The sequence below is a fragment of the Coturnix japonica genome, chromosome 3 (genome assembly GCF_054131305.1).
Source record: "Coturnix japonica strain WE chromosome 3, WE-NBRP24, whole genome shotgun sequence".
In the NCBI taxonomy this organism is placed as follows: Eukaryota; Metazoa; Chordata; class Aves; order Galliformes; family Phasianidae; genus Coturnix; species Coturnix japonica.
Genome location: NC_140665.1, coordinates 57,533,835 through 57,551,771, shown reverse-complemented (window position 1 = coordinate 57,551,771; position 17,937 = coordinate 57,533,835). Strand labels below are relative to the sequence as shown.

The window sequence follows — 17,937 nt, the reverse complement described above, 5'->3', positions numbered from 1 at the left end:
TACTGGCTTCCTCAGGTAATTGATTCCAGTACCACCACAGTCATAGGTATCCATCAATCAGTCATACATTTTGTTGAAACAGAATTCAGTTTTCCACTGTCACAGACCCCAGGAATATTTTCTTAGTCCTCACATTTCTCAGGCTGCATGAGCTCATAGATGGTGAGTGCCACATTTCCAAAAGCCTCAGGAAGTATTGGAATTATACATATAGATAAAGGAAAACAATGACCTTAATATTCAAGCAGAAATGTAACACTGTTCCAAAATAAATTTCATGTTATATGTTTAACTAGAATATATGTTCACGTATGAGCATATTTCAAGTCTATGATACGGATATTCTAGTACATAGAATCATTGAATGGTTTGGTTTGGATGGGCCCTTTAAAAATCATCACCATATGCAGGGACAGCTTCCACTCAATCAGGTTGCACAAAGCCTCATCCAAGTCTGAGTCTGAACACCTGCAGGGAGGAGAAATGCAAAACTTCTTTGACCAACCTGTTCCAGTAACCATCAAGTATTAGTAGTAAAATTATCTTAGCATATACAGCTGCATAAAATACATGCTCTAAAGCAAGTACTCGTGGTTATCAAGTATGTATAAATACAACTATTTATTTTTAATCCAAACTGTATGTAAATCAGTTTATCATGTTGTAGCAGAAATGCTAAGTGACAGCCTGAAACAGTGATTGAACACCTGGTGGGAAGACTGGGCCAGCCCAGGGGATCTCATCTGTATGCAGTGCACCTGAGAGACTGGAAAGGATGGGGCCAGGATCCATGCCTTCCCAGACCTCATTTAAGGGTTGACAATGGAGACAAGAGTAGTTTGCTGGAGATCCCTGTGTACTTGAGACCTTTTAAGAGTAAGCTGGTTTTCTTCCTTTTTTTCCTGTATTTATGTTTGCTGCATTTGAGCTCATCCTCATTTGTTGTAGCCTAGGGTTATGTTACCCTGCTGTTGCTGCTGTAATTTCCATCGTGTTATTGCATTAAAGCATTATGCGTGTCTTTAAATTGTGACCGTGATCTACTCAAGTTTCAGTCTGGATTTAGTTTTGCCTTTTGTGGAAAGCCTTATCGGGTAAGGAAAGGCCTTACTGTCTCAGTTTTGACAACATGGAACTTTGTCTCATATGACATTCTCTTCAGTATGTAGGGAAATAATAATGCATTTATCATAAGATGAGACAAAGTCAGCTGAAGAAACATGTCCAAGTTAAAAAAGATATCTTACTGGTAGTATGGAATGACATATGCATTCACTGTACATCTTTCAAAAATGTTTATCTGGAAGTCTAGTTAAAATATAACAAATTTCATATTTTCATATGTGATGAGTCCTAATAGTTTAATGGAACTATTAACAGCACATAAAGCTAAATTCTAATCTTATCTAGGATCTAGTTGTAAGTCTCTGCAGGTCATATTGAATTGTAAGACTGAAAAATATGAGGGTAGCATAACAATAGAATGTTATACAATGGTGTGTATTTAGCTCAGGTTGATGAAATAATGTGTAATTAAATGTTATACTGTAGTACTTGGGTAGCACAGGGACAGAACTGAGGTGTTTACTATTTCCTAGCACTTTAGTTGGCGAGGGGGAGAAGACTTCAGTCTTTATTTTCAGCCCTAACTCTGCATTAGGCTAAGTATTTCACTTTTTTTCTTTTTTAAGAGATACATTCCTTACATATATTAAAACAGATGTCTCATTTAGATGAAATTTCAACATTTTTTTTTAAGTTAGAAAAACATTTATTGCTGTCTGTTCTAGAAGATTTTATTTCCCAATAAAGCCAGAACTGTACTACTGTACATCCCAGAAGACTGCTTTAGCTTTAATATTTTAAATGTGTTTGTTGAAGGAAGGAAAATCAGTGCTGTTGATGTAAAAGCTGTATGTTTAGATATAAGATTCCTCTTACATGTGTTTTATGAATAGAGTTTTACTTGAAAGAGAGAGTATGTCATGTATTTCATGCATTTAATAGCAATGCTCTCATGTAGAAACTGTGAAACAGAATTATTTACTGAAGTTTCAGTTTTTCCATCGAGCAGGTACATGTTCCCAGGAAAATATTTGTACCCAGACTATATTTAATAAACTTAGTTACGTATGTTTATTTCTCAACTGAAAAAAATTAAACACTATTCTCTGAATTCACTGTTCTGCAATATTCTTAAACACCAGGAAAATCGAAGATTTTCTCTTTGTAACGTTCTTTCCCCTGTGAGTGGTTTATTGTGTATATCACCTTTCCAATTCAGAGTAATAAAAGCATTGATCTTCTAACATCTTGACAGTGAAGTTCCTCTAATTTTGCATTAGCACTAAACACAAACAAAAAAATTTAGTATAAGCAGCCTCAAGAGACAGTTCAACCAAATTTCTGCATTTCCCTGGGCTAAATCAGCTTCTGAAAACTTAATTTAAGGAACTGACATAGACACCACAGTTAGAATAGTAAATCTACTTCCTGACAGCTTCTTAAATAAAGTTTTCCATCACTGATTCAGTCTACAGAGATGGATCTCTGTTCAGGTTACCTCTCTCAAGCTGCACTCATTAGAGATCATTGCTCCTAGTATTTCATCTCAATCTTGGCTAGAAACAGGAGGGTCTGTGGATATAAACCGGTATACTGAAGTGATTTTCTTAAGTGAAATTTTAGTTAACCAGCATGAACTGCTTACAAATAAAATATGCACACCTTAATATTGTGATGCTGTGATTCAAGTAGAATGACTGAAACAGAAGTCTTTTTGAAAGAAGCTTGACCACTATTATTAGTTTATTCTGAATTAGCTGTGATATTTCATTAGTAAGTTAAAGAGCTTCAAGCTGCATCACTAGTAATCTCTACAGTATCTTCAGGCCCAATATCTGTGCCACTCCAATGCAATCTTTTCTTTCTTCATCCCCAAGGACATACAGCCAGCTTGTTCAAAGCTAAAAGCATTTAAGTTAAATGACTGTTATTGGTTCCTAGAAATATGTTTTCCCTGTTGAAGTAGATCACGTATTATTTATAAGCCCAGCATACAAGTCAGATTTGAGCCGTTGTTTACTTACTACTGCTGTGCTCCCAGTGTGTTAAAGGATTTTGAGGGATACTCCAAGAACGTTCAAGCTATGGAAAGCCAATTTATTCTGTAATTGCTTTGTTGGAGTAGTTGCTTTTTTAAAGGGGTTGTGGCTTGTTTAGTTGGTTGATTTGTTGTTTCTTTTTTTAATTAATGTTGTTTCTGAAGAACAGTAGAAACATTGAAAATCTTCAAGGGAAAACTCTTATGTTATAGAATGATTTAGGCTGTAAAGCTACCTAGGGCAACTTTCTTCTCAAAGGAGGGCCAACTAGATTACCTAAAAAGGTGCTTTCCTGATCAAGCTTGGAGTATCAAACAGGCTGGAGACTTTTCCTCATCTCTGGTAACCTCTCCTAGTGTTTGACCTCTCATGGTTTAAAAAAAAAATAAATAAATTAAAAAAAAAAAAAATCTACAAGTAAACAATCCTTACAATCCTTAGTTCTGTTCAGAATTTACAGCATTCTAACTAGTGTTTGCTTCTTGTCCTTGTGCATCATACATCTCACATGTCCTATGTTCCAGTTCCTGATCATCTTGGTGGCCTTCACTGTGGACTCACCCACTGTGCCCATGACTCTCTTGTGATTAGGAACCCAGTACTGGACCCAGCGCTCCAGTGTAATGTCACAAGTTCTCAGCAGAGAATGATCACCTTCCTCCACCTGCTGCTGTTACTGCACAGAATGTTGTTGTACTTGTTTGCCATGAAGGCACCTGCTGGACCATGATCACTTTATTACCTACTAGGACCTCCAGGCCATACAGACTGCTCCCCTCCCAGCTGGCACTCAGACACAGAAGGCAGAGTTTGCTTTCTCGCATTAGGATGAGAAAATTGCAGACTCAGGTGAAAGAGGAATATGGAAAAAGAACATTACCCCTTTCACATTGTCTTTAACTAGTCAATATAAATGTGAACTGAAAAGTAATTTATCCTTTTGCACAGTCCTGTGAGATGGAGCAAAGCATCAAAATGTGTCTTTAGTGACAGCAGAATTGACACTTGACATGAATTGTCACTGAGTTCACTAATATGTTGCTGATTTAGGAATTAATTTTTAAAGATGCCTACATGATATTAGCTCCTTTTCAGTTAATAGGATTTTCTGTGTTGTCTTTATATTAAAAAATAATAATAATATAATCTCTTTTATAATTTCACTTAGTACCTGAAGTGAAAAGCATGAGGGAAAAAGTGTTTTAAAATGGAGGTGTTTGAATAAATCTGCATTATTTATCTCTATTCTTACTGTCATTTTACTACTAAAAAGAGCATAATGCAAGAGCATAAAAAGAGCACAAGCAAGGTAGGACTACACTGGGAAACATAATGCCAAAGAGCATTTGTTGGATCATTAATTAACAATGTATCATTTGTTAACCATTGCATCTTCCATAAAATATCTAATGAAAATATTTGTATCTAAGAAGAAAGAGAAGTAAATCACAGGAAATAAAAGTTGAGGTAAAGAGCTTTAGGGAGGACTAGATTATCTAGAAGATAACTCATCACATGATAGCATCATCAGTTAAAAACTGAGATGCTGTAGAATGGATCTGCATAATTTTTATACATTTTATATACAAATGTTATGTGCAGATGGAACTGATGCTAAGTATAAAGCTAGCAAATTGCTGGATGTTTTAATTGAGCTAATTCTGCTGTATCATATTAGATGCTCCAATATTATGCTGGTAGTCATCTATGCTTTAGCTGCCTTGCATGCAGAGCGGTCAAAATGCAAATGGCAGCCTATTCATCTGCGATTTAGTATTTTAACTGGTTTAAACTGCTACTGATTATTTTGCAGTATATTAGGTACTTTCTTTCATACTAGCTAAAAACATCTAGGATGGCATCATGATATTATTCTTTAGGGTATACTTCTGAAAACTTAATAAAACCCATACATTTACCCAGAGTTATGCACTGAATCTTTTTAAATGGCCTCAAATTGTCCTTATGAGGCTGTAGTTTACAGAAGCGGTGGGCATCATCAGGCTTTAGCAATAGCTCACAAGAGGAACAGAAGTGCACTTGAAATGTTTGCTAACATCAAGTTGTTTGATGTTGTGGCTTGTTTATTAATGTAGATGATAATGGTGTTGGGTTTTTTTTTCTCTGTTTTCATGAGACTTGCAGTGTCAGAATAGAAGTTTGTGAAGTAGCTTGCTTTTCATTTCTGAATCAAGGAAAGAGAAGAATTAAATATATATCACTTACAGCAGATATTTAGAGCCCTAAGATTTTCTGTTCCAATTTGTATGCACTGCTTAAATGCCTTAAGTCAAATTAGAAAAAGTGTAATATTAATCTACTGAAAATGTTGAAGTAATTTTTGTGATATTGTTCCCATTCTTTTCACTTTTTAAGCTAAAACTAGTCTCCAAATTCAACAGATATTTCTAAGCAGCATCATCCTTCAAAATGATTTATGAAGTACAGTGTGGAAAGAACTAGGAGCTGTAGAACAGGAGAAAGCATGAATTTGTTTCTAAGAAATAACTATAATAATTCTCAAATGCTGGAAGTAGCCTATATACAAAACAATTGTAACTAGCTCTGTGTCCAAGAAAAGATATTATTTCTGAAGTTAGATAAGAGTAGTGGGTAATCAAATTAGTTTTAATAAAACTAATTTGTGGTCTGTGTTGAGTTACGCAGTATTGTACCAGAAAAGGGAGAGTAACTTCACCTACTGTTAAATTGATTACTGCATATAAAGTGAAACGAGTTAAATTTATCAGGGCTGAATATTGCCTTAGGTATTTTAATAAATATCATCACCAGCAAGGACATAAATGAACTCTTTATGAACTAAAGTTTATTGGAGTCACATAATATAGTTCTTTGATAAATGTCTTTGTTTAAACAACAAATAGAACCTTTCAGAAACGAAACAAAGGTGATTTTCAGACTCTGTAATGCAAACACAAGTCAGGTACGAGGAACTCTAGCCACACATTAGCACTGCAAGCTGCATTATAGGGTTTCCTGTGTCACATAGTACAATTGTAGTTGTATATTCCCTTGCATTACAGATGGATAGAAGTCACATTTAGGTGTAAACTGTGTTAAAATCAGAAACTTCCTTGCATAAGTATTAATTGGTGTTGCAACAGAGACTGCTGTACTCAGGCTTTGTGCACATACTGCTGAGCCTGGGCTTTACCAATTTGACTTTGTTTTACTGGTGAAAATTTGCAAGCTACATGAATGCTGTACGGTTTCAGATCTGAAGCTGAATTTGTAAATTTGCCGGTCTGGCCAATTGTGGTCTGGATTACAGTGAAAGAACCTGAAGTAGTCAGTACAGAATCATTTTCCACATCACTGCTGTAACAGGTCATGTGAGTCATCTCTGTATAACCCCTACTTCACTTTGCCTCTGTGCTTCCTTGTGTAGCCACCTTCCTGTTCAACATCTTATTTAGGTTCTGTCAGCAGCTTTTCGGAGTCCTTGAGAGATACTTAACTCTCTCCTACATCTGAGTACACTCTATTGACTGTAAACAAATTCAAAGCATATAAATTTGCCTGTTTCACAAAAAGAATGTAAGTTGGTTGTGAGGACTACTTATGCATTTTAAATTTTAGCTTGTTTCAACCTTTCCTCAGATGACGACTCTTGATAACAATCATCTGGGCTAGATTTGAGCTAAACTGACTGAGACAATAACACATTTTCCAATTTCTGAACTCACTCATGCTTCTTTTTAATTGTTCTAAAATCTTAATGGATATAAAAACATTGCTGTCTGGAAGCATTTAAATTATTACATGTTGTGTAATGTATGTGTTTGTGCTCAGCATGGTGTTTAACAAAGCCCTTCTACAAGACAACAATCCTATGTTTCCTAACACCACTTTTGGGATAACATCATTTCTGTGGCCTGAGAATCTCTTTCCTCCTGACTTTGCGTTTGGTGCCAACTTCTTTAAACTGCCTCAGAACACCTAACAAAATAATTGAAACAGTGTTGTCTTGTAATTACTACACAACTTCATTTTGAGCACTGCTGGCCTCCTGCTGCTCCTTAATGCAAAGAAAGTTGTAATCATTTCTGGTATCTCTTGCAAAATTTTGTTTTTTTCATCAGCTGTCCTCATCTAGAAAATGTTATGTACCATTCAGTTAGCTCCAGGAAAAGTTTTTATGTATTGTATGTACAAAAAAAAAAAAATAAAAAAATAAAAAAAATCAGAACTCAACTCTTTTTTTTTTTACTTTTTTTTTTTTTTTTCCCCACAAACCACCCTAAAATAGATAAGGTTAGAGACTTAATTTTAAGAGATCTCAGTTTCTAGTTTTTGACATCTGAGTCTCTGAGACCTCCAAATTCCAGCCTTTGTTTGGCTCCTAATCATTACAAATATCAACACATCTTGAGTGTTAGCAAACATGCTTTACTAAATATTTTCCTCTGAATTTTCAGTCCTCAGTGAATAGCAAAATCTATTTTAATGCACCAATTTTCATTAACAGGCTTTACAAATATCAGCAGGATTTACAAAAGCATCACAGTGATCATCCATAAAGCTCATACAGATGTATTTTTGTGTCCATGAAGGAAGCAGCTGTTGAATTTAAGATAATGAAATTTTCCTTGATGTACAGACTGTGAACCTCATCATGTTGGCATACATATCAACAGTTCTTGTTGAGTTTCATAGCTCCAAGGCTTATTAGACTATTTCTCTGCAATTCCCTGGGCGATGTTTGAGCCACAGATATCAAAAAGAAAACAGACGGCGAATACACTGGAGAGGTCAGAAAATCCGCTACTTCTGTTGTAAACTTAGTCTATGTCCACTAAAACTGTATTCAAACAGTGAACAGGGTTAATGGCAAGAGAAATTTTTCAAACATTAATTCTTAATCTTTTCAGCGTTAAAGATGTTAATGACAGATACAGCATGCTTTCTTTGGCTCATGCAGTTCTATCAGGATATTCAAATTTTCATCTGTTTTCCTCACTACAAAGTTGAACTTTTTCATTAGTTGGGTGACCTTCACTACTGAAACACAGGAAATGGTCTACTAATATGAGTGCATATCAGAGTAGATAGTCTAGACGTTACAGGCAAGATCAGAGCATGTACGAATTTATATTTTGAAAGATTTGACTGTGGCAGATGCTGTTGCAGTGAATATGCTTCTTCTGCATCTATACTTATCCCACGAATTTTGGAGATAAGAATTTTCAGTACCTAGCTTATGTTTGGTTTAGAAAAGCTGACTTTGTCATTTTTATTTCTGCTGAATTTGCCCTCAGACTTGAATGATGCGTAGTATTACCACAACTGAGTTTGCGTCCACTTACTGTTTTGTTTTCTGTAGTTGACCTTGTTTATTAAGTAATTAAATATAAGATAATGACCCTGCCTGATAGCCTTTTCAACCATGTTATCCAAAGTTAAGATTTGAAGTGTGGGCTTTCAGCAGGATTTACTTATTTGTGTTGTGGTTTAACCTGGCAGGAGCTTAGCACCGCAAAGCTGTTCACTCATTTCCACCCAGGTGGGATGAGGGAGAGAACTGGAAAGAAAATATAGCTCTAAGGCTAAAAGAAAAATATGGAAACAAAATTTGATTATAACTATACATACCTATACATATATGTATACATAAATATGTATATTTGTGCATACACACCCACAGTGCAATCACTTACCACCTGCTAACTGATGCCCAGCTCACAATACAACTACCCTAGTGGCAGCCCACCAGCAACACCATGTCTCACTACCCATTGACCAACACCCCTCAACCCCTGAGCAGCAGCTGAAACCAGAAAGACTTGTTTTTACAAATACCAGGAATAAAGTGATGTAAAACTGTGACAAGTATCAGGTCTATTTTTTGAGCAGAGGGAATAATGCGGTATTTTACTGAGTGCTAGAAGACAGGAATAAAATATAGATCTGGTAGACTCTAGGGTTTTTGTTTGTTTGTTTTGTTTTGTTTTGTTTTGTTTTACTTAAATGCAGTAGAGGACTATTAATTGAACAAAACAATCTTGTTTAGTCCAAATCATGGTATTCAGATTAATTCAAATTGTGAAAAGATGTTTTGAGGGTGGTGGAATTTTCTGAATATAGTGGATTATTTCAGATATTAATCTAGGCATAAATTCTGGGATGTAAGAAAGCTAGATGTTGTGAAGTTTTATTTACATGACTAATTATAAGTATTTCAGTGTGTGATTATATTTGCTTTGCACTTGTGTTTTTAACTTGTAAAGTTTTGGGTTGCTGCACCCTGTGTAAGCAAAGATAACTGTCTTTAGAAGGGTAATATTCTAATCACAGAGACCAGTTTTGATCTTTGCTTTGCTCCTCCTGATCCATTTTAACATCATCTGGCAGATGCATAACAAATAACTGATTCCTGCCAGCCAGCTAATCCATGTCCTTTTTAAGGAATACATATTTCATCCCATGTCTGCACTTTGTAAAATGTTTTTAGTTCATTGTGACTTTTCTGAAGGTACTGCAAAGAATAAAATAACGACAGCCAATAAGTTCTACTCATTCATGCCGTTGCTCTGATAAGAGACTAGACGTTAAGAATTTTCCATGGCAACTAGAATGAATTACAGGTCTTCTAACAATAGTGCAATGGAGTTTTATTTTCATCATTCATGAATAAGTTGATTTCTTTGAGCAAAGTTGCTCCAAAAATACTAATTTTTCAACTTCTTACACAAGGTTAAAAGGCCAGTGTAGTACTAACGAGTTCTAACAGCCCTGAGCACAGAAAGAAAAATAGTCTTCTGGCTTGAGTGTTGGGGAAAAAAAGCTCATTTACAAGAAACAATCGGCAGACATTACACTTAGCAGCTTTGCTACAGAGGAGCCTAGAGAAAGGAAAAGTTTATTTTGCATGAAGGCCATATGTAAATATGTCAATTTCTAGAAAATTTGGGTTGTTTATCCAAAAGTTCTTCATTGCTTTAATTATCTTAAAATGTCTGAAGTTAGTTGTATCTTTCAATTATATGAATCATCACATATTTACTCACAGAGCACATTAATTGCTGGATCATGCTGCTGTGTGGATGTAGATTTATTCATCACAAAAATATTTATAGTCCTTCTTGCCATCTGTTACGTGGATGTGCTCAGGAAGGGTAGTCACTGCTTTTTTTTAAATGTAGCAATATTCTGCATATAATTAAGAACTTGATCTTTATATATATATCAGCTGTGCTACAGAGTAATCACAGATCAATTGATTTGTCAGTCACATTATTATCTGAAACCTCTCTCAGTGGAGTTACTTTTGCTTGAAGTAGTATGAAAAGGAAAAATATGTGAAACTGAAAAAATGACTTTTTTTCTGAAGGAAGGGAAATTTGTATACAGCATATAGCTACAGAATGGCATTATCTTCCTTTTGTCTTGGTAAGCTTAATTAAATAGTTTCCTTTTAAATTTTTATGATAATTTTAATTATTAATGTCATCAACACGCTGAAAAAATGTAGGTTAGGTGTGGGGAGAATTTGACTCTGCACAGACATTACTTAAAAGCAATTTTTTTGCATGACTGAGCACATGTGCACATAGACAAGATAGTCACACTTTACAATGAGGTTACATATAAATAATTTATAAAGAGTTGGTAAATACTGTAGGCTATTACAGAATCCGCAAAGTCCATAGTTTTGTTATAACTGCATATAGTACCCTCAAGTAATGTTCAACCAAGTATAATTTATGAAAGTCATATCCGTAGTATTGTTTATGATGTATATTAATCATTCATTAATTCTCTATGAACTATTCATAAATGCAGTCTTAGTGGAAAGCATGGCTGAATCTCTTGCACTGGCTCCCTTGTATCAGCTGCATGAGACTTGAAGGTTGCAGTCTTCTTTGTCCTTTTATTTAACAAGCTGAGAAGTCTTTAGACAAAGCAACACAGTAGCTGTTTCTGTGCATATTTCTACAGAGTTAGAAGACTAAGACAGGCTTTGCAAAGATGTAATGCTTTTAATCAGCTGTACAGAATCTTTTTTCTGATCCTTCTCTAATATTTCAATGGAGTTGCCAGAATTCTGCTTTGCAGATTCCATGTGAAAAAAAAATGCATGTGATCTACACATAGTAAATTTTTAGGCACTGAGGACTCTTGTACAGTTTTGTAGATCATGCCAGCAAAATAGCCAAATGAGTACAGGAGGGTTACTGTGAAATGTGCATGTCTATCTGTCCCTGTGGTTTCCCATAGAATAATAATCAATGATTGTATGGTACAAGTTAGTACAATGTTTGGGAGCAGATCCTGGCTTGCAGGTTTATTCTTCTGCTTCAAAAAAATTCTGCCTGTCTAGGTGCAGCTACTTGCATTTCTTGCAGAAAATGAATTCTTGCATGTGAATACATGATTTTATCAGTGTTCTTTGCTTGTTTATGTGTCCTGTGAAATCTCTAGCTGAAAGCATTTAATACCTGAGTACCATCCCAAAACATCAATTCTCCCCATGTTGTTTTGCAGGAAACAGATCTCATTTTGACATTTAATATCTCAATGCATCGTTCATGGTGGATGGAGAATGGACCAGGCTGCACCGTGACTTCAGTAACACCAGCTCCAGACTGGGCTCCAGAGGATCATCGTTATATCACTGTCTCGGGGTGTTTTCTTGAGTATCAGTACATAGAAGTGGCTCACAGTTCTCTTCAGATCTTCCTTGCAGTAAGTATATATAGATACCCTCACTCATGTTGCCTTTTCTAGCTTTCTTCTTGGTGAGTCTTACTACCAGAAAAGTAGAGCATTATGGCCTCTCTCTAAATGTTGGAATTATTAATATATAATGAATATAAACATATATAGAGTGATAAATATATATGTAACTGCAAATAAAACTGTCACTATATATAGAAATTTTGTCCAGTGCCTGAGTACATGACTCCTACTATATAAACTTCTGCTCAAGAGATTCCAGTATTTTGTCCAAAGAGGGGCAATACTGACAAAAGAAAGAGGATATTTGTTCATCCTGACCCCAACGTTAATGTAAGTCTTTGGAACAGTTGCCAGAACACAGTGTGGCCACCAGCCAATCAAAAAGTGAACAGCTTCCCTTTCTGTCTTTTCCTCAGTCTAGGTGTAAATGGCCAACATCAGGTGAGTTCAGGCAAATATATCTCTAAGTCAATGCACCTCTGTGTGGGCTCCATATGTGAAACTTGGTGGCAGATTTACCTGAAAGTCCATCTACCTCCCAGGTCTCCTCCATACACCTCAGCTGGCCCCACTATAGGAAAGCAAAAGGACCCTGACAAAACAGTTAGCAAAGCAGGCATTGGGCAGATCTGGAATATAAAATGAATTTCTTGTCCAGATATCACATCTTCAGTTTTGGCAAGTTACAGCTGATACAAAAGAAACAAGACAAGTACAAAATAAATGAACAACAACAACAACAACAACAAAAAAGGAGTGAATAAGTAAATAGATTAAAATAGTTTTACAACAATATTTACAAGCAATTTTTATTAACTCAAGCATAACTCAGAAAAAGATATCTGGTCCTTTTTTGTTTTATTCCGGGTTTGCAGTAATGCTTTTTTGGTGTGCAATAAATTATGAACAAGAAACTCAAGGAATATATAGTTCAAGCTTGATGCTTTTCTTGGTGCAGCAAGGTTTTTTTGTGCATCTCTGCCTAAACAGAAATGTGTTTCTAGATAAGAACGTCTTTACAAAGCAGGAGAATGGCACAGAATAACAAACCATCAGTAATCCGGTAGCTGTGGGCAGCTACAACTATTTTTATATTTCCATTCATGGTACCGCAAATGTAATTATCATAGATAAAAAGCAACTCAGTAATACTATGGGCCAGTTTTCTAGACCTGGTTCTTTAAACTTTGTTGTTTACGTAATTTTCACATTTCTGATAGCGAGCACGTCATTAGTTTTCTAATAGAAGCACTTGCATAATGTCACAGTGATAAGAATGTGTTGAGAAAGAAAAGAATTACTTGGTGTGGCTCAGTAACATATAACACAAGGCTGGAACAGAACATATTGCTTGATTTTCAGTAAACTAGCTTTCAACAAACCCAAACCTTGCACCAGATTTATCTCCCTTTAGGAGAAAGAAATTAATCTTTCCTTTCAATTTCCTTTTATGGGCACTTAAGTAGATCTTGCACTTTAACTATAAATCCATAAATTGCAGCCTACAAATTGGTTACTTGCTTTCTATTTGTGAGTTCATGACAATGATCAAGCTAATGTTGATCTTGGCTTTTTCACAGACTGGTGGCACTGTGGTATTTTTTTAAGGATGTTTTCTACTGTCCATAGCCAAGAAGTTACAAAGAAATTTGTCTCCACTGAGGTGCACTTACATCAGTCTTTGAAAACATTATGCTGCTTATATTTTGTATAGCTTGCTGGTAAGCTTGCATGGAAGCTGAGTGCCAAAGGTTAGCTTCCACACAGATGTGGTGTTTGCTGTGGAATACTTAGTGGAAAGAATACAAGAGCTACAATAAACCTATAAAGCCCCCCTATTTATACTTTCTAAAAAGAAAGGCTTAAATTAGACTGTGGAATATTTCAAGAATTGCAAGCAGAGACTCTCCTGAGGAGGTGCAGAACATTTATTTTCTGCTAGGCACCTTATCTCCCCAGATATTGCCCTGAAAACAAAAACCACCAGATTGTAAATGATTCAAATGCTGCTGGTAATTTTGTGCAAGTAAGCACTGATTTTAGTTTTCTAAGAGTGGAATTTTGTATAATTTTCCTTTATTTTACTGCCTTAAAAATAATAATAATAATAATTAGGACAACTAGAAGGTGAAATGATCCCAAATTTCAGAAGAATCGTCAGCATGCAGGGTGGTATTGTTCACTGCATAATACCTGGCTTTAAAGACTAAAGAGAAATGACGATGCACAGGTGATTTGCTTCTGAGTAATGAGTTTTGCTCAGGATAAATGAATGACTAGATAAAATTTCTACTTCAGCCCACATTGCAGATGTAACAGAATATTGTGGCTGGTGATCTCTGTGCTTTGAGTAGCTGAATGTTTGTTGTTTAGAAAAGCTTCAAATTTGGGAAAAATATTTGAATCCTAATATGTGCAAGGAAATGCTCTGATAAAACAAGACTTATCCTGGTTTGCTTTTTTAGCATTTATGTATGCAAAGGCAAGGTTTGAACAATGCACAATGATATTGGAAGCTGCAAAGCAGTCACAGCTCTCCTTTCTCACATAGAGTACAGCACTTTATCTGCTGGTTCTGGTGGGAGACTACAGCCTGTACTGAGCTGTATCAAACAATCCTTGCATCAGAAGAATTAAAAAATAATGCACAATTATATTTGTCTTGCAGCCATTCCCATTTCAGCACACTACATCTTTCTTAGTCACTTCATCTTTGTGGAACTGATTTATTTCTCTAATTGCACTGATTTTCATTCCACTGATGTGATGTTTTCACGGGTCTTTTCTCAAGCGGCACACCACCAAAATGTCAGTGCCACACTCCATGCTTGATGCTTGTCACTTTTCCTTTTGTGCTCCATAGCAATACTTCTGACATGGTTCTTTTAGACTGAGCTGAGCCTTGGTGCTATCACTTTGTCTGTGTGTCTTAACATCTTCTTCCAGCAAGCTAAAGAGCGTGGCTTAGCATGAGAAAGGGAGAAAGTGGAGTGAAGATCTATGCAAAGTGCAGCTTTGCAGCCTGAAGTGATGCAAAATATGTAAACATACTTTTAGGGCACCACTTGCAGCAGGCAGCTGTTTGGAACTGAACAGGACTGCTAAGGGAAGGATTTGTTCCATTTTGTGTGAAAACCAGAGGTTTGGGAAAAACTCTGCGGACAGTGTTTCTACTGAGTGATTCTTACCTTCCTCAGTTCTTGGTGAATGCCATAGATGTGTCTGAGAAAGAATTGGCTTCACATCTGAGGTGTCATTGAATTTTGCCAACAGTAATTTTTAATCAGCTGTGCTGATATGTGGTCAAAAAATACATCACTTGGGCCATGACTTATCAGTTTGCCTTGTTGCACAAAGCCATTTGTCCCTGAAGCTTATGCTCACATACCAGGCCAAGTCCTCCCCTTTGCTTGTTTCTCTCAGGAATACTTCATTTGCATAGCTGTGACTTCTGAGTACTTGGACCACTTGAAGTTCTTTGTGAGGACCATAGCTCGTCTTGTCCTGTATGCCTACGTATTACCAAAATTAATTGGTCTGCTGATGGCATGACTTGGATACTCATATGCTTCATATTTTAAAGCGTCCTTATGGCCTTAATGGATATTGATTCTTACTGCTTACATCAGAGAAGCTATTTCATTTCCAGAACTCCTTGGCTATCTAAGATAGATAAATTACTAATCTCTGGAGATGACTTTTCCAGGTAAAGAATGAGGTCAGTAGTACTAATGAAAATTTGATTTGGTGCTGTTTTGTGAAACTTGAGTTGCATTCAGCATACTGTGTTTGTAGCGGAGGCTGAGTGAAAGTTCCCACCAACCCCCAGACAGTTAGAGAAAAGCAGGAGGAAAACCATGGGAAGATGGTGCTTCGGGAGGTACAATGAAGACTGCACACCCCTGCTAACCTTGGCACATAATGTCAGTGTTTAAAGAGGGCGTGAGCTTCATATATTAATAGAAAATGCACCTTTTTTTTTGATCTTGTGGCCAAGAAAAGGTCTCAAGCTTACAGTCTCACAGGTACTCACATGCATCAATGTCTAATTCTAGCTACAGACCCAGTGTACAGTTTTCTTCACTTGGGCTTTTTATTGAACTCATCTTAGTACAGCAAATGGAAATTATTTCAGTTCAGGCCCTGAGCTGTGCTTCAGATCAATTGGTTCTGTTTCCAAGCCTACCATAATGTCCTTGAGAAAGTCATTTCTTTTCTCTGCCTCTTCCCAAGTGCTGCAGTGAGAAAAGCATTCTTAAATTGTTCATGTTCATTTATAAGACTGTAATGTTTGCATAGATAGAGATCCATTACATCTCTCAAAAAACCTCTGAATGTGGATGATACCTAGTATCTAAAAAAAAATAAATATAATAATGGTAATTGCATTTCATACAAAAGCAGAGCTTCTGTAGTTTCTCTACATCTTCCTTCTGCCTGCATTCAGCACTATATGTATGACCTGCTCCAACTCCCACAAGGCTGTTCTTGCAAAAGTAGACAACTTAAAATCCATTTGTAGATCAAATATGACCAAAATATAGACCAAAATATGCAAATAAAAGATCATTAATGGTGATAAGTTTGACAGAATTATATATCTATTTGGCAACACAGGATTTAAAGCATTTATTATGATTGTCTTTTGCTCCTTACTTACCCATTCACAAGTCTATGAATTTGAGTGGAACTAAGTGGCTGAGCTATGGGAATAAGACTAATGTGAAGGAATCACCTCAACCAATTTGATTTTGTGAGGGTTGCTCTGAAATAATGCCTCCTAATTCATTATGTTTGCCCATGATGTCGTAACCAATATGGGCGACTTTCCCACCAGTATTCCATTACATGTTGTTGCATGTGACAGACAGCAGCAGAGGGGCAGTCTGACAAACTGATGTCTGACTTGAAAGTGTGTATGAAGCAAAGGCATGCCATTGAATACCTTCATGTGGAAAAAATGGCACCCACTGTCATTCATTGACACTTCTTGAATGTGTATGGAGACCAAACAGTGGATGTGAGCACACTGAGGCAGTGAGTGATGTCTTTCAGTAGTGGTGACAGCAAGAGTGGGTTACCTCCACTGGTGCAGGTTTTTGCATACAGATGATGAAAATCCATAGCTAATGTTGGTGAGTATGTTGAGGAATGGTATTTTGTAGCTGAGAATTTGCTTTATCAGATGGTGTTATTGTACTCTTTGTATCTGCTGTTGTTTCCACAGAAATAAAGAGGAGGCACTACTTTCAGAGCAGCCAATTTAGTAATACTGACATTGAAGAGATAAAGTGTGCAACATTATTCCAGTTTAATGAGTAGGGGACAAGCATTTCTTACATACTGTGTATTATTGATGGTAGCTCTGATGCTAAATAAATAAAACCTTAAGTAAGCATGAAAGTATTGACCATTTTCATAGTGGTCTTTTTCACTGACTTTTATGTGCTGTACATTAGTCTTAATTCTTTTCTGTTCCTTCCTGAGCATATGTATTATGCAGTCGTTCAAATTATTATTTCATGCTTTAAAATTTGTAATGTGTAATTAACCATCCGTACTAGTTACAGTGACTGTAAACTGTTTGGTATTCTGCAAAGTCTGTGTTGTAATACTTTTCAAGCTACAATGCTGTCAGATTGATTTAAAACATCATGAAACATAACTGTGCTATTAAGAGGCAATAATAAAGCTGAGCAGTTAGGACGCCAGCTTCAAAATCTCTGCTTTGTTGTAGATTTACAGTACAACCTTTGGTAGGATGCTTAACTTGTGCCAGTTTTTTTCTGTACTACACAAACAATAGTTCCTAAATACGTCAGAAAGATGTTGACAGGATAATTCCATTAAAACATTGCAAAGTAATCAAGTATTATATTAAAGTAGCCTTAGAACAACAGAGAAGCAGTAACAGTTCCTGCTTCTCTGAAGGATTAATACTAATTAGAATAAGGTACTCTCAAAAACCTTAATGTTAGCACAGCACAGGTGACATTATAGTCTCATGTCAAGTAGGGAAGCAGATTTACTGGGTGAGTGATGAGGAGAGAGTGCAGAGAAAGCAGAACAGCAGAAGTTAGAGAAATGATGTGCTTGCACATTACAGCGTTTAGAGCAGGAAAGGAAAATGAGA

At 36.2% G+C, this 17,937-nt stretch overlaps 1 protein-coding gene across 10 annotated transcripts in view; it reads left to right on the top strand.

Annotated features, from left to right (window-relative positions):
• The window catches only part of NKAIN2 (sodium/potassium transporting ATPase interacting 2), a 483,129-nt gene that overhangs the window by 397,066 nt on the left and 68,126 nt on the right, over nt 1–17,937 (top strand). For all 10 annotated transcript variants that reach the window (XM_015858731.3, XM_085541745.1, XM_015858732.3 and 7 more), the window contains one exon: nt 11,610–11,810. In XM_015858731.3, the coding sequence (XP_015714217.1) occupies nt 11,610–11,810 (201 nt within the window). The remainder of the gene's footprint in view (nt 1–11,609; nt 11,811–17,937) is intronic.